At 31.5% G+C, this 27,486-nt stretch overlaps 1 protein-coding gene across 3 annotated transcripts in view; it reads right to left on the minus strand.

Moving 5' to 3' along the window:
* The window catches only part of NCAM2 (neural cell adhesion molecule 2), a 545,360-nt gene that overhangs the window by 294,822 nt on the left and 223,052 nt on the right, over positions 1-27,486 (minus strand). Inside the window, exon 1 of one of the 3 annotated variants that reach the window (XM_037742419.1) lies at positions 7,655-7,796. The exons of 1 other annotated variant lie outside the window; for it this stretch is intronic. In XM_037742419.1, coding sequence (XP_037598347.1) covers positions 7,655-7,754 — 100 coding nt within the window. In that variant the 5' untranslated portion in view covers positions 7,755-7,796. Of the gene's footprint in view, positions 1-7,654; positions 7,803-27,486 lie in introns of those variants that run through there. One more of the 3 variants, XM_037742422.1, reaches the window with a different exon arrangement.

The raw sequence follows: 27,486 nt of genomic DNA on the forward strand, positions 1-27,486 counted from the left end.
TCTCCTGCCTCAGCCTCCTGAGTAGCTGGGATTACAGACACGCACCACCATGCCCAGCTAATTTTTTGTATTTTTAGTAGAGACGGGTTTTCACCATGTTGACCAGATGGTCTCGATCTCTTGACCTCGTGATCCACCCGCCTCGGCCTCCCAAGGTGCTGGGATCACAGGCTTGAGCCACCGCGCCCCGCCTCAATGACTTTTTAACTGAATGTGTTTGCATCATATACTATTGTATTCTGAATTTATAAATCACACTTTACAAATGGGGAATGTTATAGTCTTCAACATACATTCAGATGCCATATATATTTTGCTTTTATCAAATCACTACAATATAGTCGTATAAGGTATCTGGTCCAAGCAATTTTAACTATAACACAATGCTAACCATAATGATGTTCTTACATCACCATCAACAACAATAATTGAAGTATTCATTTGTCTCAAAGACGGTTCTAAACATTATATAAATATTAATTAATCCTCAAAATCCTGTAAGATATATAACTATCTCCATTACTTTCAGATCAGAATTGAAACACAGAAGGTAATTAACTTGCCTAAATTCATTATAAATTCTAAAAAAATCATTTTTACTTAACCAGGTCACAGTTTTATTTTAAGTGATAAGGAGAATCACCAAATACCTCACTGGGGTTAATATGAGAAAAATATGAGGTGGCAGATATAAAAATAAAAATAATAAACTATTATATAAATCCAAATTTCACAGAAGAATAAGTCGTCATTCAAAGGAGTTAGGGGATTTCTCCAGAGACAATGTGAGTAATTAATGATGGAGTCAGAAAAGAGAGTCTGGGTTAAGTATAATCTCCACCTCACCACGTATGCTCTCTGGTAAAGAAGAAGAAAACTGAAGTAGCCTTCCCTTTGGCTGGATATCCAACAATCTTATGTAAGAATCAATTTTTTTTCTCAGAAGGAATTTGCGTAAAATTGTAGCTTTTTGCTTTTTTTTTAAACATTTTAGCAAAATTATGTAATATATTTTTGCATGCAAATATTTCAGTAGTTAAAACTCTGTAAAATTTTGAGAAAATATGTTATAATTTTCACATTACTTTTTAAGAATGTATGCCACCACCATTGGGAATGAGTACGTGACAATTCATGAATGACTGAAATAAATCTGTTGGGCATTTGACATAGTCCCTTTTAAATCAGTTTTAGTTTTAATCTTGCTTTTAACACTTCTTCAGTAGAGCCATTTTAGAACACTAAATATATACATTTAGCTCAAACACAACTTCTAGAAGAAACAGAAGACAGGTGATAATGATAATATCATTTTGAAGATGATGGCATCATATTGTGTATGTGTGTATAAGCTTAAGAGAGACAGAGACAGAGACTCCTTGTTTCCCTTTCTCTTAAGGGAGAAAGAAAAAATATCCTTGAGATTACCTAACACAATTAGCATTTATATAAATATAGGCACAGGATTTAAAAGAACCCCAACTTTCATTTTGAAAATGCCTACAATAGTAGGAAACAATGGCCTTTCAATCGTTTATGAAAATAATTATTTTATTGGAACTCTGTGTTCATATTTTAATAGTTATAAAGAAATTATCATGTTTCTAAAGGAAGGTAAAATTATTAAGAGTAAATATAAGCATACAGCACAGATTATCTTGGACACAGTTTTCTCTCATTTATCAAAATACACATCTTCATAATTATAGTTGTACATACTCTTTAGATACTAAAACCTGTAAAAGTATTTTTATAGGGACTAGTGTTGAAAACATGGAACAACATTTTCATTTTACATCTCACTGGGTTTAGTAACTACCTATATATAATGTGTAGCTAAGCCTTCATTTTTTAGATCTTACATATCTACTGATTCCTCTACACTCCATCTCATGGGAAAGAGGACCTATGAAGTTGCCTAAGGAGAATCTAAAAGTTTATTAAAATACTAGGCAACATAAAAAGACCCAAGTTTATCTCACTTTATTTACAAATGGATATTTGGAGACTATTAGGTAATGAAAATGTATTTGTTATTCATTAGAAGAGAATTATTTTAAAAGAAGCTAATCTTTTATGTTTTAAATTGCACAAATTTGATTAAATACAATTTTGCAGACCACTAATTGCACAAATAAAAAAAAAAAACAATGATAGTTGTAAAACAATTAAAACAAACAAATCAACCAAATTAAAGAAGGAACACAACTTTCATTTAACTGACTTAAAAATACTTATTAATGGTTGTGATATCAATGAATTCTTGGCCATGGAGAATAGAAGGATAAATCACACAATTTTTGTTCTCCAAACTATAATTCAGCAAAAATTACTGTATTACATTTATGATTATGATCAATGTTAAAAGAGAGAGATAACATCTTTTTAGGGTATTCAAGATAGAAAGTGAATTATTTTTTTTTTAATTCGACAATCAGGAAGTTTCATAGAGGGTAAAATTTCATCAGAGATGCAATGACAAGCACTAAACCAAGACCAAGAGAGAGGAACATTATCCAGGGTATTCACATCCTTGGTCATTCCATGTATTAAGACTGGTAATGGATGCTTGACTTCATTGAAGCATTCCTTAACTTGATAAGTACACATTATATGGCTACAATATACCAACCAAGGAAAAAATTAATTATGAAATGTAATAACTATATTATTACTAACACTACTACTAATAAATAACAGTGACAGTAGATGGTTCCATGAAGACACATAATAAGGGGCCTTGATTTATTTCAGTAAAGTCAGGGCTTGAGGGTGGGTGTTTAGTGGCATGGACCCATAAACTGAGATCTGAATGCAGGGTAGCAGTAAACAGTAGTGCACAGATGGAGGAGTGAATTTTCTGTTGAATTTGAGGTGTTAAATTTCATCTACAGCCTCTATGCATTTCAGTAAGCTGAGTCAAATTATTCTGTTCATCATATAAATAAAATGGAAAATTTTATTTAAATTTTCTGTTACATTCAATACTAAGGGTCCTGATTTGAGGATAGAGTGATCACTTGAGGTACAGTATTTTCAGTTTATAATTTTAGGTACTTCTGGAGAATTTTATAATTATCAATGTAATATAATGAATAGAGATAATGAAGTGAAATAGGTTTACCTACTTACATATTTTTTCAAATGTTGGTCATGTTAATTTATACATACTATATAACAAATAAATCTGATATTATTTAATCAGAGAAGAAAAGAATAAAACTATTTATTAAGTTTTCCTGAAAAGTTCTTGTAACATTCAATTCCAAGGACTTCTTCCTTGCCAAAAGCTGTAATATAAAATATAACACATTTCATTAAGTTCTTATAAAAAATTGAATTGATTTTAAAAAAGCAAAGATCTGAAGCTTTTAAAAAATATCTTTATTACTAACGCATGTTAAAATTCATGTTAAATCTCTCCCCACTTTTCTTTTGTTTTAAATTGTGTACCTGCCATAAGATTACTTAAGACAAAAGGTGCTTGAACAATTAATTGAATTCCATGCCCTATTCTGACTTGCCTGATGAATATGTGGAAATAACTTCAAAACTATTTTACTACAGTGTTTCACTTTTAAAACTGGAAAATACTATAGCAGACATTATGCCATTAGAAAAGCAGGCAATATAAAAGTAAAAGACGGAATTAAAATACCCTTAACTGCAATTTGCTTGTTACTAAATATCTACTTGAATTGGAAAAGAATCTACTGAACAATGTATTCATCATTCATTTAAATTCTCAGCACAGTAACAGCATAATAACCTGTTGGTCAGGCATTTCTCGTAAGATAATGATCACATGGACCAAGGGTCTTCTACTCTGCTTAAAAGCTCCCTTTATTCCAGACACTCATTAACTCATAGGAGAAGTCTGGGTTAAGAGGTCATTAATGCCTAGAAAACAATTGCATGTATGATTCACGCTATGGATAATGTGCAAACGAGAAATGTCTTCACTAAATAAAGTTATTATAAAATTGAGAATCAGCACATTTTTTCTCTGAGCACTTTAACAGAGAAACTGTTTCATATTTCAATACTCTCTTAAGAGTTCATACATATTCTAACTTAATTTAAATTTTGCCTATGTATAATCCCATTTAAATAAAATGTAAGTGCATATTTAATGTCTTTTCTTACAAAGAGTCTTATTGATTTTGTCTTTAAGCTAAGTAAGATGCATCTATATTGTGATCACATAGTATCTTGTATTCTTCCTAGCATCGCACATATTTATCCATTTATTTATTACTTTTCTTTTTGTATAGAATTTAAGTTCATGAGTGAAGTGGTCCAATTTTACTCCTGCATTACCTAGAGTATTTCCAGGGCAAGGTGCTGCTCTAGTATATTTTAGGTTGTTAATAAATGGACAGATAAAATAGTGCAAAAATATCCCTCACACATTTCACTTAAGTGGCAATTCAGTATTAATAATTTTCCTTTAGACTAATATTTGGAAAATCTCTATGAGCATTTTAAATACAGTCTTTTTACCTGGGGTATAGGACAATTGAGGACTTGTAAACGTAAAAATTATGAACATTTTAATGCTCTTAGAGCATCACATGCTACAAAAAAAAATATAACTTATTTCAAAAGTAAGGCATTTATATTGATAATGGTATATGGTAATACCACCAGATTTCATTCTAGTACTTCTATTCTAATACCAAACAAAACATGGTGATTTTTACTGATATTCTCAGATAGCAAAGAGAAAATGTATTATGATCCAAATTACTTTTGTGGAGAAACATTTGTTGAATTTTAGCATTCTTAGCAGTTGCTGACATAAAACTTATTGTGTTTTACATGTTATTTGTATCCACAGTGGCTGATGCCAAAACATCATTTTGTACCTGACAATGTACCTGAAAACAAGTTTTGAAATTTAAGTGCATTCATATAATTGTCCAGACAGCAATAAATAATTAATATGGTCATTTTATCTAAACAATATATATTTTGTAGTATCTTATGAGTTAATCACTTCAATAATTAATTTGATTAAAATGTCTGTGGAGAGAAAAATGGCATGTCAAATTAAAAATACTCTGTATTGATTCTAAGGAGTTAAGAAACATGTATTTTTGACTACTAAAATAAAAAAAAAATGAAATCATATTCTATGAAACATGATCAGTAAGGGAACTCTAGTTTAAATTACATAAACTGAGAAAAATGTAAAAGCTGGAGCTTTATGGGAAACAAAAGACTGACTGAAAATCTTTTTAATGCAGTTAGCAGTAGGATGTTTCCAAGGTAAAAAAGTCAGCTCTCATTCTGATTGTGAAGAATGGGTCTTGAAGAGGGAGACAGAACTAAAAGCAAAACAAAGCAAAGAAAGAAGAACTTGCCAATTTTTATCAATCTTCTTTCTTCTGTCAAATAGAAAATAAAAAATCTAGAAGGAAGTCACAGAAAAAAAGTCAATAACCACCTCTCAAACTTCACTGAGAATGTTTTTAAAGAATTGAAAGTGAGAATAGGATAATTAGTATAACATTTCAGGAAAAGCAACTAAGTCCTTCTACCTTAAAGCAAAAGCAGAAATGTAGGAATTTTCTGCAAAATCCCAGGAATTTTAAGACTGGAAATTTTCAGGTCTTCAAGAACCAACATTTGGAAACCATTTTGTAATTAAGTATGTCAAAAGACTTCCGAATTTTTCTAAATCTGGGTCAAATGCAGCACAAAGGTGAGTTGCCCCTAGAGTTTATGAAAATGATACAAAGGATGGCATATAGAAGAACTAAAACAATTTTGGAATTTCACCAGAAAATAATTTTGAAAGCTAAAATAGTTTGAAAACTTCTCCTCAATAATGTCTACACATAATTAAAAATCATGCATGAAATATATGTTTACATATCTAGCAAAAATTAGTCCTAATAATGGATGTAATTTTTCCCATAACAAGTTAAATTGTACTAAGATCACTGACTATATTTTTAAATATTCTAAATCCTATTTACCAGAAGAGAAGCAAACTGCCCTTCTGATGCCAAAGGCACGACTGCCATCAAGTGGCAACTCAAGCAATATTCAAACAGGGCTGTACAGCTGAAATTCAACAATGATTATTAACTGATTCCTCTAAAACCTAAAAAAATATTTAATTCAGTGCTTTTAGAAATGACTATTAATATTAATGTCACAAGTTAATATACTTACTTTCCACAAGTCAGTAATCTGTTTTTCAATGGTAATTTACATATGAATATGTAGCCATTTATGTGTTCTTCAAAAATTATTTATTTACATTTTATGCATATAATTTGAATATAATAAAAATGCAAACATGCATAACTGGTTTAAACTTAAGTAACTCCAGCATTACTTGGGTGACAGGGATTTAGAACCCTCAATCACCTGAAAGCTCCTTTTGATCCTGTCTATGAATCAAGTATCATCAGAGTTCACATTTACTGCAAAATAACTGGGGAGAAAGGATTTAAAATTGTCTTTAAGAGTGAGATGAATATGTAAAGAGGTGGTTCAGAATTAGGAGCTAAAAAGCTGACACCACTGAGGAAAGCATAATATTACTACAATTAAGAAAACTGGTTTGTGTAATGGTAAAATATCATCAAGAAAAGCCATTGTGTTGAGCATATGCTGTTTACTTAGGGAGAAACCATACAAAATGAATGTAAAATAATTGGTCTACAAAAAAAAAAAAGAAAAATTATGTAAAGTGGTAATTATATACACAAAAAGTTTTACATTTAAAGAGATATGAATCAGTTGTTTAGAAATCTTAGACCTCAATAGATGAGAAAATGACACATTAAAGTAAGATGTGTTTGGCTGGAAACAGTATGACCTACATAAAATCCATAAATAATGTTTCACTATGAGTTCCACTCAAATCAAATAAAATTATTTTGTACAATATTAACTATGATTGAAATATTTTCAAAGTTTTAGAAGCAAGATACATTAAATATACTCTCCTATGTTTTGCCTCATTAATAACTTCTAACAATTATTAAACTATTAAAGCTATCCTTGAAACATAATTTAATACAGTCATAAGTAATTGTCCATAATAATATGCATTAATTCTATAGTATAAAATTATACTTATAAGCCAAGCCTTTTGCCATGTATATGTAATTTTGTATTCTGTTTCTTTTTCTAAAAGTGAAAATCTTATACTATTTTCCCAGGAAGTATATGATAATGATACATATGTTCCTGTAAGTTTTTTGTCAGAACTTTGCCCATTAAATTATAATAGGGATAACTGCCATATAAATCCCACAGAAGTTCAATTTATTAGGTAATATTTTGGATGTTCCATGCACATCTCTGTTTTATGAAAAGTTCTGCTAAATTTACTGCTCCTTCATCTACTAAATCAGCTCTATAGCTTCAAGAGTTAGGCAACTAGGTACATTTGGCAATGTACTTTCAAATTTTCTTAGTGCAAATCAATATATAACTTCTATGTTTTTAGCAAGAATTAATTCTCAATCACTCATCTTACCTGAAATTGTCTGTTAATTTTGTAAATTTTCGAATTTTCAAAATTTTACATCCAGCACACATTTGAGTAGGGTCTTCAGAAATATTTTATAATTTCCCAAATTGTGTCTACATGTCTCTCATATCTCTTTCTATAATGAAATATTCTACTTACCTACAACTACAGGCAGAAGGTAGGAAAGCATACTCAGTCTGTGGTTCTGAACTTCATAGTTATTACCAGAAGTAGTGTTAATGAATGAAGACCTAAGCATATTTTATGCAATATCTATGTGCTTAAATTATAAACTCTCAAACAGAACATTCTTGAAAGTTTGATTTTCCCATTTTCTGGTTCTAACATCACCTGAGAACATTTTGGAGGGCAACATGATTCAATGTTGACACAATTCTTAAAAATAGATTATGGCTAAGCACCCTACTGACAGCAAAACAATTTGCAAAGATGAATAAGACAGACTTGATATTTTTCAACGTGGTGAGATGAGAGTGGGAAAGGGAGGAGATGGAGAGGAAAGAAGAAACATCACAGAATAATATTTGTACTTACAGGATGAAAGCACATTGTGATTGAAAAAGGGTGCTTTAGTATCTTTGGGCCTCAGGCTTGGAATACATGGTCCAGTAAAATCACATAATAGAAACAAAATAAATATTTTGGGGATAGACAGCATTGTCAATTTTTATGTTTTTAAAATAGGATATTAAAATCAAGCAAATCTGAAATCACCTTTTATCATGATGATCTCAAAAAAAGTGAAAATTATTTTTTTATTTACAAGAAGAATTTGGATGAGATAAATATAGAATAATGGTTGCTTCTTTCAATTTTTAATACATTAATAGAATAATAAAAATAAATAAAAAATATATTTTTTCTCTTTTTTTTCTTTTTTGCAAACAAATGGTATTTCATGACTACTGATAGAAACTAATCATCCAAATCTGGCACCTCATAACTACGAAAACTTAGACAAAGTCCGCAAAATTTCTGTGCCTACGATTACTCATTGTTAAAAAGAGAATAATAACTACCTCTTACCTGTGTGTGTTTCTGTCAAATAAATATAAATAAATCTGTTAGAACAGTTCTTGTGCATACATGTAATAATGTTATATGATTTTTTATTGATTTTATACAAGGCTTATTGTAATCTCCAAAACATGGACCAATTTATAGTTCAGAGAAGCTTAAAAATCTTGGCTTGTAAATATGTCTGCAATGACTAACATACTTTTGGTTCATGAAAAATTCTTTTAGCTTCCATATTACCAGACCAAGAACAATAAATAATACAAAAAAGTATTCACCAAATACTTATGGAACTAGTTAGGGACTAGATTCACATATAATATGGTATGAACAAAAGGGATTCATAGGCAGAGTGAATGAGATAATGAGATAAGCAAGTTCTTATCCTGAAGATAACTATTAGAATGCAAATGCCAGATATACCACTTCCTGGCTATGCAACCTTGGGCAAGTTACTTGACATTCCTGGCTCTATGTGTCATCTATAAGAGCTGAGATATAGGGTTCATGAAGACTGTTATGTATGCAAAGTATTTGCAAATGTCTACAACACAAAGAAAGTAATAGAAATAGTAAAGAAATAGCATTTATTAATGCTATAATGCCTAAGATGTAATCGGCAACCAACAGATTGGGAAAAAATTTTTGCAGTTTACCCATCTGACAAAGGGCTGATATCCAAAATTTACAAAGAACTAAAGCAGATTTACAAGAAAAAAACTAACAAGCCCATTCAAAAGTGGGCAAAGGATATGAACAGCCACTTTACAAAAGAAGACATACATGAAGCCAACAAACATATGAAAAAATGCTCATCATCACTGGTCATCAGAGAAATGCAAATCAAAACTACATTGAGATACCATCTTACGCCAGTTAGAATGACGATCATTAAAAAATCTGGAGACAACAGATGCTGGAGAGGATGTGGAGAAACAGGAACACTTTTGCACTGTTGGTGGGAGTGTAAATTAGTTCAACCATTGTGGAAGACAGTGTGGCGATTCCTCAAGGACATAGAAATAGAAATTCCATTTGACCCAGCAATCCCATTACTGGGTATATATCCAAAGGATTACAAATCGTTCTACTATAAGGACACGTGTACACGAATGTTCATTGCAGCACTGTTTACAATAGCAAGGACCTGGAACCAACCCAAATGCCCATCGACCATAGGCTGGATAGGGAAAATGTGGCACATATACACCATGGAATATTATGCAGCCATCAAAAACGATGAGTTTGGGTCCATTGTGGGGACATGGATGAACCTGGAAACCATCATTCTCAGCAAACTGACAGAGGAGCAGAAGATCAAACACCGCATGTTCTCACTCATAGGCGGGTGTTGAACGATGAGAGCACATGGACACAGGGAGGGGAGCACTACACACTGGGGTCAGTTGGGGGGAAATAGGGGAGGGACGGTGGGGGATGGGGAGCTGGGGGGGGATAGCAGGGGGAGAAATGCCAGATGTAGGTGATGGGGAGGAAGGCAGCAAATCACACTGCCACGTGTGTTCCTATGCAACAATTTTGCATGTTCTTCACATGTACCCCAAAACCTAAAATACAATAAAATAAATAAATGGGAAAAAAAAAGATGTAAGTTAGTAAAAGTGGTACCTTATTAAATATGCTATATTTTGTTTTCCATGTATTTTGAATATAATTTTGACATGAACCAAGTCAACAGCATGTAAATGAGAAATGTGTCTATAACTGTATTTTTATTAGGCTCTACTGCAAGCAATGCAGCAAATCAAATATAGGTTACTAAGATGTTAAAAGGAAAGGCATTTGATAATCCATTTAGGTATATTTTATTACTCTTAAATTATTTTGATGAATTAAAATCCCCTCAAATACCACATTCAGGCTTCCAAGCAAGTTCAATGTGTTTTGTGGGCTGCAAAGGGTACAGAAAATAATTGAAGAAGAAAATCTCCATCATTATTATTAATCTAAAGCCATTTCACAAGAACACACACATACATTTTGAAATACACAAAAATGCAACTTAAATCATGTTTACACAAAATACTTTTAAATACAATTTAGAAATTACTTGTTTCATGTTTAAAAACAAGAACTAAATGCAAACATAAAGAAAAATACAAAATAAAAATGTAAGAAAAATTATGACCCTGTATTATGATATAACGTTTTGCCATTTTAGTCTGGATTTTTATCTACTAAACAAAGTGTTAAAAGTTGAAGCAGATATTGCTAATAACCAACTGCCATCACTTCTCCTCTCTTGTTCCCAGTCATAAACACTTTCTCCAAATATATTGATGGTTCCTGTGAACAGCATTTTCTTTAGGCTACATACACGCAATATAAACACACACAACTGGCATATCTTTGTTTTAAAGTTTTACATGAACTGTATCCTTTTTAAAGTATAATTTTGAAATATTTAATATTTGAGTAATTCTCTCAATATTTTTTAATTTTTATTCATCATGGTGTATACTATTTCATTGTGGAAATAAATTATAATTTGCCTCTTCTCTAACAGAAACGTACTTAGGTTGGTTTTATTTTTCTATTATTATAAGCACTGGAATTACAAACAATACAAATTATACATTCAAGAGTTTCTGCAGACTAGGTATTAGCCAGAAAACTGAAGACATATCGTGATTGTGAAACTCTAATTGCACCTAGCCTATTGGCACTTAATAAAACTTTGTCGTTGAATCTTTAAAAAAAAAAAAAAAAAAAAAAAAAAAAAAAAAAATATTTAAAAAAAAAAAAAAAAAAAAAAAAAAAAAAAAAAAAAGAAACTCTAATTTCCCAAGTTTAATAAATTGTATGACTTTCTATTCCCATTAATCATGTATTAATCTGACAGCCCCCTCTAGCATTTGATGCTATTAGACTTATAACTTTTTACCAGAGTCTTTGTTAAAACAAGCATTTGTTTGATTACTAGTGAGACCATAGTTGGCCAATTAGTTTTCTTTTTGTAAATTCTCTGTTGACTTTCTTCAGCAATTTCCAATAGATTAATCTTCTCTTGTTATTGATGCATAGTTTTCTAAGTCTTTATAGTGGCATGGTTTGAACTTTCTGCTCTCTATCTGTGATTCACCTTTACTCTGAACTTTTATCATTTTTCTCATCCCACAGGAATTTTTAAATTTTATGAAATCAAATTCATTAAAATTCATAGTTGCATTGTTTGTTTCCCTTACCTAAAAATCATAAAAGATCACTTATATTTCTCTAAGTTTCAAAATTGCACTATTCACAAAAGCTCTTTAATTTGGAAAGATATTTTTCTAACTTGTAGGATGAGACAGGAATATAACTCAGTTTTTTTTTCCATTCAGATAGCCAATTTTCTATGAATTATTATCTGAATGATTTCATCACAATTTAAAATGCCAACAACAAATTGATACAGTTTTTATTTAGACACAATATCCTCTAGAGAAATAAACCGCCTTGTTATATTCTCCAATATAATCTTTGTTATTCATGGACATTTATATTTCCAAATTTGTTTTCAATTCAGAAGCCCATATTCCATGAGAAACCCATATTCCATGAAAAACTATAAAATGCTGTTCAGAACTGCATTTGATTAATATTATTATTTTATTAAATCATTCGTTATGTTACATTGTTCTGTCGATAAACATATCTTTTTATTATTTAGCTCTTTGGATTTCAATTGCATTTTCTATATTTCTGTAAGGCACTTGTACATTATTTTTAACTTTATTTCTAAATGACTTACATTTACTACTCTAAAAACTAACTTTTTTGGAAGGATTTTCTCTTAATTTATTAATATGGATTAATACATTGATTTTCATATTTAGGACCATCGTTTCACTCCAGCAATACATTTTACATGACCACTCTTTTTTTCCTTCTATTATTGTACTTTCAGGTCTAGGGTACATGTGTAGATCCTGCAGGATTGTTACATAGCAAACAACCACAGCTTGCGTAAAAACAATCTTTATGTTTGACTTTAAATATTCTTTTTTTATGTTTTTCTAGGAACAGCCTTTTCTTTACATGAAATGTAGTTTCAGTGATCTAGGTGAACACTTTAATGGATCTTAATAGTTTGCCTGTAGATTCTCTTGATTTTCTGTCATCAATTATATAATCTGCAATAAAATCATTATTTTCCTTTTTCAGTCCTTTTTAATTCCTTATTTACTTATAATTATTTCACTGTGGCACTTACTACTATGTTCAATTCTATGTTCAATAGAAACTTGTTTGCAGTAATGTCTTATGCCTTACTTTAAAGATAATGTGAAGTAAATTTCTACATTAATTATATTTGCCATAGGCTGTTTATAGACTTTATCAGAGTAAGCTTATTTATTATTCCCAACTTGGTAATTGTTCTTATTATAAATGAGTTTTAAATTCTTTTACTTCTTCCGTCAACTTCGCTAATCATATGTACATTTTTTCTCCTTTGATCTATTAAAGTGGTCAAGTCTATTAACAAGCTTTCCAATGTTAAAGGACAGTGTGTGAATTGTAAGAGCTCTGTTTCTAAAGTGATTCAACTACACTTGCACAGCATTCCAAAAGTTCTACTGTTTATTATTCTTCATTACTAATATATAGCCTTGATTTTAAGCAAGCTGTCCTTTGTGAATAACAATCACAGATACAGATATCTTCAGGTAGTTCTAGGCAAATCTACAATGACCTCATCAGGCCATTTGGTTTTCTTGCTACTTTTAAGGTTTGGGAGTAATTTATATACTTTTATTTCTGAAATAAACATAATAGGCATAGTGGCATTTAGTCTAACAATACTGCCTGTGCTAAAATTAACAAACTATCTTCTCCTTTATTCTTTGAAGTTAAAATTGTATCATGGATTTCTAAGTGTTATTCTCAGTTGTGTTTACTCAACATTAAATCTGGGTAATTAATATTAACCTACCTCACATACATTTGCTTCTGTTTCCCTTTATGTTGCCTATTGTGAAATCCAAAACTATTTTTTTTATTTATTTTAATTTTAAATGTGAGGGTATATGTACAGTTTATTTTACAGGTATTTTGTATGATACTGAAGTTTGTGTGTCTAATAATCCTGTTGTCCCAGTAGTGCACATAGCACCCAATAGGTAGTTTCTTTGCCTCCCTTCTTCCCTCCCTGCTTTCGAAATCCTTTGTGTCTATTGTTCCCATTTTTGTGTCTGCGTGTTCTCACTGTTTATAGCTCACTTATAAGTGAGAACATGCAGCATTTGTGTTTCTGTTTCTGCATTAATTTGCTTAAGAAAATGACCTCCAGCTGCATCCATGTTGCCACAAAGGACATGATTTCATTCTTTTTATGGCGGCCTATTATTCCACGGTGTGTATGTACCACCATTATCAATATCTACTTAAGTGGATCCCATGTCTTTGCTATTCTGAGTAGTGCTGTGATAAACATGCAAATTCAGGTTTCTTTTTGGTAGAACAGTTTAGATATTACTATGTGTGATAATAGATAAGTACGCTCATTAATTCTTTGGGCTGTTGGCCTCATTCCAAATCAATTTTGGAATATTATTACATGCTGTGATTTCTGGAAATTCAATTTAATTTTAATTTGCTGAATAATTTACAACTTTAATTTTTGGTGAAATTTATAAGTAAAGATTGAGATACCAAATAGAATACAATATAAAACTGAAATTTAAATAAATACCTGGGTTTACATCTAGTACTAGTGATAAAATATGCATACATATTCTGACCCCTGTAATAAGTTATTTAGCACCATTTTAATTAACTAACACACTATAACTATGACATTAAGTCATGATGTGAGCTTTGGGAAATTCTATACACTGCCTTATACGTAAAGTTCATCACCTTCAAAATAAACAATATATGTTGGGTAATTGTTTTTTCTGTTTTTTTAAAATTTTATTTTTATTTGGGGTAGACGTGCAGGATGTGTAGATAAACATGTACCATCGTGGTTTGCTGCACCTATCAACCCATCACCTAGGTATTAAGCCCAGCATGTGTTAAGTATCTTTCCTAATGCTGTCTCTCCCCGACTCCTTGATGAACCCCAGTGTGTGTTGTTCTCTGCCCTGTTTCAATGTGTTCTCATTGCTCAGCTCCCACTTATAAGTGAGAACATGTGGTACTTGGTTTTCAGCTCCTGTGTTAGTTTGCTGAGGATAATGGTTTCCAGTGTCATCCATGTCCCTTGCAAAGGACATGATCTCATTCCTTTTTATGGCTGCATAGTATTTTGTGGTATATACGTACCATATTTTCTTCAGTCTATTGTTGATGGGCATTTGGGTTGATTCCATGTCTTTTATGCTGGATACTTCTAAATACTCTCCAGAAACTCTAAATTGTTTTGTATGACTTAGAAAGGAGCTAATATTTCATACATGCCATTCTAACATATAATTAAGTGGAGTTCTTATTTTTCTTTTATAGTTGATAATTGTTTAAGGTAATATGCAACTAACTTTTCTATTTCACCATTGGTTTTCATGGTTTTAAAACTGCTAAGAGGAATGCTATGGACAATGGTTCCACATATAACATAAAATCTATTAATTTTCCCATAGGCTTCCCAAGATAGGGGTATCTGTTCAGGTTCAGTCTTTGTCTGCTAATAATATATTACAAATGAAACTTTAGCAAGGATTGCCACTGTATAGATAATATTCTCTTTATATTAATTTTATTTGGGATTAAATGAAAAAGCATAATATAAAATGAGGACTATTGTATGAAATTCAGAGGTAAAGTTTTATATTACCTCTAAAAACATATTTAATGTATATTTATATGTGCTTCTGCAATGATTACAAGTATTTTGTACAAAAAAATATTTAAAACAATTCCTTGGTGAAGGACATCTATTTGAAAGTATAAGCAGTAGATAAAAGAACAGTATGTATATATTTGTATATATTCTACTGAGATTATCTTTAAATATTCTGTATATTTAGGGTAAAACAAAGACATCTAAAGCACAGTGGAAATACAGTAACATCTGATGCAGAATGGAAAGCTATTCGCTACCTCTCCCTGAAAAGAAGATTGCTTTTCTTTCTTGAAGAAATTTCTTTCTTATTCACAGAAGCGTGGAAATGTGAAAAACCTTCAAGTCTTAAAGATTTCACAGTATTTGATAACACCCATGGGGGAAAAATTTGTCTTTAACATTTTGTGCTGACTCTCAAATTGCTGCACATTTATATGGCTGGTTTGAAAACTAAACATCAGTGGCTTCATAAGAAAAGTACTTTCTGAGCTCTACAATGATAATAAATGTTCTAGAGAGCTCTGGGCCTCCCACTCCCCACCTTGTCATGCACTGTGTTCCGTGATTGCTTTCGATTTCATAGGGACTATATTTCAGGTTTCTACAATTGTGTCTGAAAGGTGATGATTGCAAATACTATTTCTGCTTTATTTTCTGTTTTTATATGATGTTTTATTTGTCTTAGGCATGTCACTTTATCTCTCTATATATTGTAAGCATTTTGGCAGTGTTTTGAGATAAAGCATTGATTTCTGAATTTTATTAATATAACTGTTTTCTCTTTCAAAGAGATTGTGCCTCAATCAAACTGTAGTCGGAAAAGAACTTTCAAAGCAAGGCTGCTTATACAGTACTGACAAAATCTGCAATATATCATATAACATTGCAGGGTGCACTCACTCAAACTTTATGATTTCCTGTTTTATACATTCTTTTTTATTATTATTATACTCTAAGTTCTTGGGTACATGTGTAGATCTTGCAGGACTGTTACACAGGTATTCACATGCCGTGGTGCTTTGCTGCCTCCATCCTTCCATCACCTACATTAGGTATTTCTCCTAATGTTATCCCACCCAAATCTCCCTAACCCCTGCTATCGCTCCCCTAGGTCCCCACCCCCCAACAGACCCCAGTGTGTTACGTTCCCCTCCCTGTGTCCATGTGTTCTCATTGTTCAACACCCACTTATGAGTGAGAACATGTGGTGTTTGATTTTTCTGTTCCTGTGTCAGCTGGCTGAGAATGTTGGTTTCCAGATACATATATCCCTGCAAAGGACATGAACTCATCCTTTTTTATGACTGCATAGTATTCCATGGTGTATATGTGTCACATTTTCCTTATATAATCTATCCTTGATGGGCCTTTGGATTGGTTCCAAGTATTTGCTGTTGTAAACAGTGCCACAATGAACATAGGTGTGCATGTGTCTTTACAACGAACAATTTATAACCCTTTGGGTATATACCCAGTAATGGGATTGCTGGGTCAAATGGTATTTCTAATTCTAGATCCTTGCAGAATCAACTCACTGTCTTCCATAATGGTTGCATTAATTTACACTCCCACTAGCAGTTAAGGACACTGCATGGCTCATAAAAATCAAATACTGGTGCTCTCTATGTTGGCTATTTCTGAATGGAAATATGAATATTCAGCTTCAAAGAACGAAGGGTAGTATTTCCCTTGCAATTTATTCACCATTTCCTTTATACAACCTGAAATCATGAGTTTTGTGACACATTGGAAAAGAAATATTTTATTATAGAGAATATAACTAGATAATAATTATTTTTAAAGCATAATATTGATCATGTATAATAGCTCTCACAGATATAAAATGAAAAAATCAGATAAAAAGTGAATTTCTTAAAAAATACTAAATGTTATTGAATGTGTTTTTACTGTATGGATATTTTTGCGATTCTAGAAATTGTTCATTCTATAAAATTTTATATTTATAGAATGAAAAATCATGTAAGAAGTTATATAAAGGTGATTCAACATAATATGGCATTTAATCAAGGCAGTTTAGTAAATAGTAGGGGGGCTAAGACTGCCAAATGACTATGCATGTATGCGTACTGTATAAAATAAAAGGAAAATGAGAATAATACTCCAGTCAAGCTATCAATAGAGTATCTAAGCAATAAACATGTATAAGGGAAGACATCATTCTCTTTAGGAGAAGCTTTAACAACTTTAGTTACAGAGTAAAATTTGAATTAGTCTTTGAAGAATGGGTTTAATTTCAGAAACAGCAGGCTGTTTTTTGGGGCAAAATATGTTTAATAAATAACAAACAGTTCTGCTTCTCCGCAGGAGAGGTACATGTTATGATAAATTAGGAAAACAGGTTGCAGAGATATTCTCAAATGAATTGAAAAAAAATATATATATATATTCATATATAAAGATCATAGATATTCATATATAAAAGTCACATGTGACTTTTAGTCTTTTGGGTAGCAATGAATATTCACTGATAATTTTGGACTCTATTTGTTAAGATAAAATATATACATTAAGAGGATATTTTGAAAAAAGGGTAGAAAATAGACACATAATAGAGGAAAAGAACAGAGGCTAATGCAACAGTCAAGAAGGCAGTGAGGAAGAGAAAAATGTATCTGGATCATAAGCAGAATTATTATGGATAGTCTAATAATAAAATAACATTTATAAACATGAGTGCGGATGAAATTTACCACAGAAATAAAATATACAGGGTAAATAAAGGTTCCATGGCAGAACTTCAGAAAACCCATATACCTTGTGGCCAAAATCTCAAAAATAAGTATGTAATGTGATGTAACCAGATTTTGAAGTGATATGATATGTTGTGATGTGAATTATGTTAGATGCTTTACAAATGTTATCCACTTAGGCTTCATAATATCCCTGCAAGATAGGCGTCATTACTATCCACTAATGAGAAAACAAGTTTCAGAAGTATGTGTCTTGCTCAAGTATTCTAATACAGGTCTGTTTCCATAATCCATTTTCATTTTACCACAACATGCATTATCAATTAAACTCCTCTAACTTCCAGAGAAAGAGGAGAAAATCCAAGGGCATGTCAAAAACAAAAACGTTTAAAAAAAAAAAAAAAAAAAAAAAAAAAAAAAAAAAAAAAAAAAAAAAAAAAAAAAAAAAAAAAAGAGAGAGAGAGAGAGAAAGAGAAAGAAAAGTGTTTTCAGAGTATTCAATGCCTCCCTGAGATAAAATACAATTTTTCATTTAGTTTATTTATTTATTTATTTTATATTTAATTTAATTCATTTTTTTAGCAGGGTTTCACTCTATCACTGAAGCTGGGGTACAGAGGCACCATCATAGCTCACTGCAGCCTCCAACTCCTAGGCTCATGTGATCCTCCCACTTCAGCCTCCCAAGTAGCTGGAACTACAGACATGCACTATAATGCCTGGGTAATTGTTAAGATTTATTTACTTATTTATTTTTATTTTTTAGAGATGGAGTCTCACTATATTTCTCACACTGGTCTTGAATTCCTGGCCTCAAGTGATTCTCCCCACCTCAGCCTCCCAAATATCTGGGATTACAGGTGTGAGCCACCCCACCCAGACAATTTAAAACAAAACCAAACCAAAACCATTAGATTTGGTGATCTTTCAGGCACTGATAAAATTTAAATGAATAATTTCAGTAGTTTGGAAGAAGCAGATGTCACACTGCAGAGTAACCGACATAGACAGTCTCACGTGTGAATCCTGACCTCCCTTTGAAGGGATTAGAGTTTCTTGGCATTTTTGAACATCAGTTACTTTACAAATATTGCAGATATTTATGCCTACCTCATTAAAGTTTTTAAGGGTATTCATATAACACGTAAAGTCCTAAGCAGAGGTGATTATATGATAGATAATTTTGTATGCCAGGACATAAAGTGTATTCTATGCATTTATGTATTCATGCAACATCAACGATATAATTATGTCATTTATACGTATATTAGCATAGCTTCCACTTACTGAATATTTATTATATGCAAAGAATTATACATTGCTTTGAATCACAGCTCGGTGGAAAATGTTATTTTCCTCATATCTATAAGATTACTTTCTCAAAGTCTGAGAAAGAGTAAGCCAGTTGCCTGAGACCTCAGAGTCAGAAGTGGGACTCAAATCCACGTTGACCAAGGATTTAGTTTTCCTGCTTAATGGCATCACACCTTAATTAATGAAGAGAAAACCTAATTGCTAAATGTCAATAAATTTCAGTCAAAAGGGACAGGGAAGGAATATTTAGAGTGTTCATAATTTTAAAAACCTAACAGTTTTCTCCATTTTTCATGAGGATGTAGAAAATAGATGGAATTCTGGCTAAATGCATATAATATAAAGTTTTCATTTAATAGATATTGTGAAGCTATTTCATTTTTAAATATTTCAGGTTCATTTTGCTAATGATTTGCATACCAATTAGTTCATTATATTTTCATTCCACTGAATTAGTTTTTGTGCAGTTGGGATTAATGAAAAGAATTTTATGATGTGTTCTAGTAGGCATTACCAAGATATAAGGAACTTTAATGTTTTAGTAAATAAAATTACATGTGTTCAGATGTATTTATTAACTTGCTCACTGCTACAAAATCTAAATTCAGTAAAGGCAAAGGGTTAAAATGTGAGTAATACTGAAGAAATATATGAAAATGAATAAATAGCAAAGTACAAAGGGGAGAAATACAAAGCTGGAAACCAAATACAGTTAATATACTGATAGAAGATCAAATACATAAAAATTAACTGACATTTCATCATAGTAAGAATGTATCAAAAATCAGTTATGATTATTGTATAGTACAATGTATACTATGTAATGTAATCATGATGTTTCTTTCCATGAAAAGATAGGTGATGAAAATTTAAAACTTTTAAACTAAATGAACCCAATTCATATTATGTACATTCCCCTAAGCTAGTAGGGTATCTATCATTTGGATTCTGCTTATCTTCTGTAACTCTAGAGTATTTCAGAATAACATCTCCATTAGTGCTTGTCTCTATTATGTGTCTTAACCGATATGTTCCAAAAACATGAGATTTGATCCAAAATTATACAGGTATATTAAATTTGCACTTTCAAATTGGATATATTTTGTAAAAAATTCTAAATGACACAATTTTTTGCATTCTAATTAATGAACTTATTTCCAACAGTATTATATTATTGCAACGTTTACTAAAGTATATAAAATTATGATTGATTTTAATTTTATTAGCATAGAGGCTCCACAGCTTAAAGAATGGGAGCATTGAATGATGTATTCATCTCTTATAGGGATGGATTCTGTACTCCAGTGTCTTCTGACAGACTCGATCCCTCTCTACAGACAAATATATATATATATATATATATATTGACAAATATAAATATATATATATGTCTGTAGAGACAAATATATATATATATATAGGATATACATATATTTGTGCATGAGTGTGTGTGTATAGACACATACATATATATATATATATATATATATATGAGATTTTCATGAAAATTAAAGTGACTACTCACTTTATCTTGTAAGGCTCTGAATCACTTCAGAATATAGTCACTGTATTATAAATTGTTTACACTTAATCAAGTCATTCATATATATATGAATATAATTATATGCTTAAATTTTATGTATCCACCTAGCTAGGCTATGATATCAATTGTTTAATCAAAAGCAAGTCTGAATGTTGCTGTGAAGATATGTCATTTGCATATGTTACTAACATTTGCAGTCAACTTTAAGTAAAGAAAATTATTATCAACAATGTGAGTGGGAACTATCTAATCAATTGAATGCCTTAAGAACAAAACTGAGATTTCCAACAAAAGAAATGCTTCTCCTTCAAGACTGTAACATAAAAATCCTGTCTGAGGTTCCAACATGACAGCCAACCCTGCAGATTTCAGAACTGCCAGCTCTAACAGGCACATAAGGTCATTCCTTTATATATATACATATAAAAATATATATTAACAGCCACATGAGTTAATTCCTTTATATGTAATATATATTTAATATACAAAATAATAAATATACAAATATAAATATATAATTATATATTATATAATTTATTATATAATTTATATTTCTATGTAATATATACTTACATATTAATGTATATAAAGTAATTAACTCATGTGGTTGTGAGACCTGGCACGTATATTTATATTTATATATTTATATTTCTTTCTCTCTCTCTTTTCTATATATCCTTAATATAAATTCCTCAAAATTTCTATGAGTGTATGTGTTTGTGTGTATGTATTGGTGTATACATGTATATTTAAGTGTCTATGTAAGTGTGTATACACACACACATGCTATTGGTTGTTTCTCTGGAGAACCATGATAAATTGTGTGTGTGTGTGTGTGTGTTTGTGTGTGTGTGTGTGTGTGTGTGTGTGTATTGGATGTATTAGTCATATATGTTAGTCATACACCTATTAGCCATAGATGTCATATACAGCACATATGTATGTATAGTATGTTAATGTGTATGGATATACACTCCCATAATGTACATAATATTGGTTTTAAGTAGAAATATGAAAAATAAAGCCTTCAAGATTTTGTGGATTCATTATAAAAATTATTGTGTTCATAAAAGGAAGATTAAAAGTAATGAACAAAAATAGATACTACTGATAAAAGCCAGGGTTCATGTGGATCGCTAAAACAACATGTTCCAAAGAAAGTGTATAGCAAACGAATGAAAAATAGAATTAAAGTGTTTATAATGTTTTCCTTTAGATTTTCTCATACAGTGAAAGTTAACTGGCCAGGGGGGAATCCCTTCCTATGTACCCTAAAAAGGGTAAAATAATTTGTCCAGCTCACTAGATAAAATACAGTTTTAAAAGCTTTATATTCCCCCATTCTCGATAGATATGAATAAAATTAAATGTGTAGAAGAAGTCAAAAGGCAGATGAAGAAGAGAATGGAAAAACAAATATAGTTACTGTATCAATAATCACAGATTGCCATGCTCCTCTCACATCCACGAAGCTATGAACGCTTTCCAAAATAAAGGAGGTTATATGTTTCCACTTTTCCCTCATCAGTCCTTACAAATCTGTTTCTTCAATTGTTATTTTTGGAAGAAGGATTTCTCCTGTAACAATTTCTTTTGAGAGTACTGGTGTATATCATGCTCACTTATGTTGCAAAATTCTAATGACTATAAATAATGATCTTATCGTTTTCAGAGCTCACACATTACTTCAGAAGTAGGGAAGAGAAAATTTCTATAGAGAATAGTCTAGAGATGTCTTTGATAGGTGATTTGTTTCACTCAATGTGAAACTATTCACTAAAGTAGCAGGAGGATGACCTGAGCATCTAGCACATTGAAATGTGTAAAGGAAAAGTGGAATAACAGCAGAAGAAAGAGGTACCACATGAGTTAACAAATTAGACGGGTATACGCCTTTCTAGACCAGTACTTTAGGCAAGCCACAAGTGTGAGCCACATACATAATTTTAAATTTTCTGGTAGCTACGTGAATAAAATAAGTAAGAATAATTAAAATATTTTATTTGACCAAGTATGTGCAACTTAATAGTATTTCAATACATAATCAAAATAAAAATGAGATATTTCACATTCATTTTTCACATCAACCTTCAAAGTTTGGTGCACTCTTGCATTTATAGAACATCTCATTTTAAACTCTGAAAACATCAAGTGTTCCATGTTAACATTTGGCTAGTGGTTACTGTATTAGGCAGTGACATTACAGACCAAAGAACCTCAACCCTGAGCTGACAGACTAACAGAAACAACCAGAGAGCTTTAAAAAACAAACAAAAAAACAAACAAACAAAACAATGCTTTAGGTCTACCACCATGGATTCTACTTTAGGGTCTGGAATCAGACTTAAATTCTTGTATTTTTAGTGAAGACGGGGTTTCACTATATTAGCCAGGCTAATATCAAACTCCTTAAATCCTGCTTTTTATGGATTTATTTTCTTCCAACTTTTATTTTAGGTTCAGGCAGTGCATTTGTATGTTTGTTACATGGTTAAACTGTGTCTCACTGGGATTTAGTGTACAGATTCTGGCAGGGTTTCAGAGAAAAGAGAACATTTATACACTGCTGATGGGAATGTAAATTAGTTCAACCACTGTGGAGAACAGTTTGGAGAATTCTCAAAGATCTTAAAACAGAACTACCATTCGACTCAGCAATCTCATTGATGGGTACATACCCAAAGGAATATAAATCGTTCTACCATAAATACTGCTTTCTAAAAAACCTTTTGATGATGGAAAACAATGAAAATATTGGGTTGGGACTGAAGCAAAATCATGTGAATTACCTGGGAGAAGGATGAGTGATGAAGACAGTATACTGAGTGGTGTGCATTGGATTACTTAAACCATCGCCTGGAATGATCAGAAACATATTTCTTAATTCGCCATCTAACTGTAACTCTCCTTAGGGATAATGACAATGTGTAAAGACTGAATTCTTACTTTCAAATGGAAGTGATGATTTTTGCACGAAATCAGACTTTCAGACAAATTCATTTGGTTTTGTAATTTGTATTGGATACTGGAGAACTCATCAATTAAAAAGGTACAATGCAGAATAAATTTTCATGTCTCAGTACATTTTCCTAGAGACTAACCACTAATTATCAAGAGGTTTGTTTTGTAAATAAGACAGGAAAGTACCCAAGCATTTTTTTCCTAGTACTGTGGGTACCTTGAGGAACGATGTTAAGGAGATTATCACAGGCAAATCTAATCCTGATAATGTTACATAAGTTCTCAGTTACCTTTTACTCAATATGGAAGTTAGAAATTTACAGTCCCTAGCTTATATAATAATTTTCCAAGAATGAGTCTTTGTTAATATATATAACACACATATATTTGATATACAGTTATATACATATTATATATTTTTAGGTGGTTAATAAAATTATATATATAATCTTATATATAAATTATATATTATATATAGTTTATATTTATATAAATAATATATAGTTTGTTTATATAAATATATATCAATATTTATAAATTATATAAATAATATATATTATTTTATTAACCACTTATTAACATATATAGAGATACTTCTGTAAGAATCAGTTGGCAGGCTGAAGGTATAGGCATATGTCAGAGACATTGCAGGTTAGGTTCTAGACCTTGGCAATAATGTATATATCACAAAAATGTGAGTCACACAAATTTTTGGTTTCCCCATGCTTATAAAGTTATGCTGATAGCATTTTGTCTAAAATAAGAATGTAATACTTTAATTAAAACATACTTTGTTGCTATAAAATGCTAACAATCATTAAACCTCAACAAGTCATATTCTTCCTACTGGTGGAGGGTTTTGCTTTGATGCTTATGGCTGCTGACTAATCACAGTCGTGGTTGCTGAAGACTGAGGTGGTTGTGCCAATTTCTTAAAATAAGAAAACAATAAAGTTTGGGGCATCCATTGACTCCTTGTTTCACAAAAAATGTATCTATAGGATTCAGTGTTTTTTGACAGCATTTTATACACAGACTTCATTGAAAATGCCAGTCAGTCCTCTCAGAACTGCTGCTGCTTTATCAACTAAGCTTAAGTAATATTCTAAACCCTTTACCACATTTCAACAATGTTCGTAGCATCTTCACCAGGAGTAGATTCCATCTGAAGAAACCACTTTCTTTGCTCATCCATAGGAGTAAACTCCTTGTTCCTTAAAGTTTTGTCATTAGGATTGCGGCAATTTAGTCACATCTTCATGCTCCACTTTTATTCTAGTTCTCTTTTTATTTCCACCACATCTGAAGTTACATTCGGACTGATATTTGGAACCTCTCAAGTCATCCACAAAGGTTGGAATCAACTTAATCCAAACTCCTGTTACTGTTGACATTTTGACCTTTTCCCATGAATTACAAATATTCTTAATGGCATGTGAATCCTTTCCAGAAAGTTTTTAATTTACTTTGCCCAGATCCATCAGAGGAATCACTATCTATAAAAGCTATAGCCTTATGAAATCTATTGCTTTATTAATGAGACTTGAAAGTTGATATTACTGCTTGATCCATGAACTGTAGAATGGATGCTGTGTTATCAGGCATGAAAACAACATTTATTTCTTTGTACATCTGCATCAGAGCTCTTGGATAACAAGGTTCACTGTCAATAAATAATCAGCAATATTTGAAATGATATTTTTTTCTTGTGTAGTAGGTCTCAACTGTAGGCTTAAAATATTAAGTACATTATGCTTTAAAGCTATGTGCTATCATCCAGGTTTTGTTGATCCATTTATCTGAACAGGCAGAGGAGATTTAGCATAATTATTAAAAGCATTAGACTTTCAAAATGGTAAATAATCACTAGCTTCAAATTAGTCACCATCTGCATTAGCTATCCCCTGACCCTCACCAAGAGAGATATCTGTCCTTTGAAGTTTTGAAGCCAGACATTGACTTCTTTGTAGCTATGAAAATCACATATATGTCATACCCTTCCAATAGAAGGTTATTTCATCTACACTGAGAATGTATTGTTTACTGTGGCCATCTTCATCAATGATGTTATCAGGATCTTCTGCATAATTTGTGGCAGCTTCGCCATCAGTACTTCCAATTACACCTTACACTTTTATGAAGGTGGCTTCTTTTCTTAAAATTTCATGGTCTTCTTTTTTACATTTTCATGTGCCAAACTCTGCTAGTTTTAAACCTTTTTCTTCTCTAGCTCCCACAGTCTTTGTAGAATTGAATAATACTAGAGTATTGCTCTGGATCTGGCTTTGTCTTAAGGGGATATTGCGACTGGTTTGATCTTCTAACTAGATTAATAAAACTTTCTCTGTCTTAGCAATAAAACTATTTTTCCTTCTTTTCACTCAAGTGTTAAATGGAGTAACACTTAATTTCCTCCAGAAACTCTCCATTTTGTTAACAACTTGGCTAACCGTTTGAAATAAGAGGACAGCTTTCAGTCTAGCTTGGCTTTTCACATGCCTTCCTGGAAAATTTGCTGAATCACTTCTATTTTTTGGTTTAAATTGAGAGACCCGTTTCACGCTTTCCTTCACTTAAACACTTAGAGGCCATTGTAGGGTTTGTAATTGACCAAATTTCAATATTATGATATCTTGGAGAATAGGGAGAAATGTCACTGACAGACTTACTCAAGGCAGGGTTGCCACAAAAGTTCAATACATAAAATATGAAATATCTGTCAAGAGTAATATTAGCAAGGTACAATAAAACAAGTTATGCTTTTAATTACACCTGTGACAATCTTATCAGCTCAGTATAGCAAAGTATGCTTTGTGCACCAGCAGCTTATAAAAAAATGCAGAAGCTAAGGCTCCACCCCAGTGTGAATCAGAATTTACATTCTAACATAAGAAGGTGATCTATGGGCACATTAAATTATGAAATACTTAGAAATATCATTTTGAAGAATTACTGAATGGAAATAAATTTAGAAGGTAGAGTAAAATACATGAAAGGGATGAAATAAGAGGAACAGTTTATTGAAGGGACTGAATTAAATACACTATTGAATTGCTTAATGATGGAGATACCTTCTGAAAAATGTGTCCTTAGGTAATTTTATCATCGTGTGATGTCAAATAATTTGCTTACACAGACCTAGAAGCTGTAGCATACTACAAACCCAGGCTATAGTGTATAGCCTATATCCCCTAGACCACAAAACTTTATAGCATATTATTGTACTGAATTCTGCAGACAATCATAACATATTGATAAATATTTGTACATATAAATATATCTAAATATGGAACAGGTACAATAAAACAAAGTATAAACATTTTTAAAAATGACACACCTATATATGAAATTTACCATGAATAGAGCTTATAGGACTGAAAGTTGCTGAGGTGACTGAATAAATGAGTGGTGAGTGCATGTGAAGGCCTAGAACATTACTATACACTACTGTAGACTTTATATACACTGTATACTTAGACTGAACCAATTTATTAATATATATTACATATAAGGCCAGGCGCGGTGGCTCAAGCCTGTAATCCCAGCACTTTGGGAGGCCGAGGCGGGTGGATCACGAGGTCAGGAGATCGAGACCATCCTGGTCAACATGGTGAAACCCCGTCTCTACTAAAAATAC

This window comes from Cebus imitator, unplaced genomic scaffold (genome assembly GCF_001604975.1).
Source record: "Cebus imitator isolate Cc_AM_T3 unplaced genomic scaffold, Cebus_imitator-1.0 Scaffold7, whole genome shotgun sequence".
NCBI classification, from domain to species: domain Eukaryota; kingdom Metazoa; phylum Chordata; class Mammalia; order Primates; family Cebidae; genus Cebus; species Cebus imitator.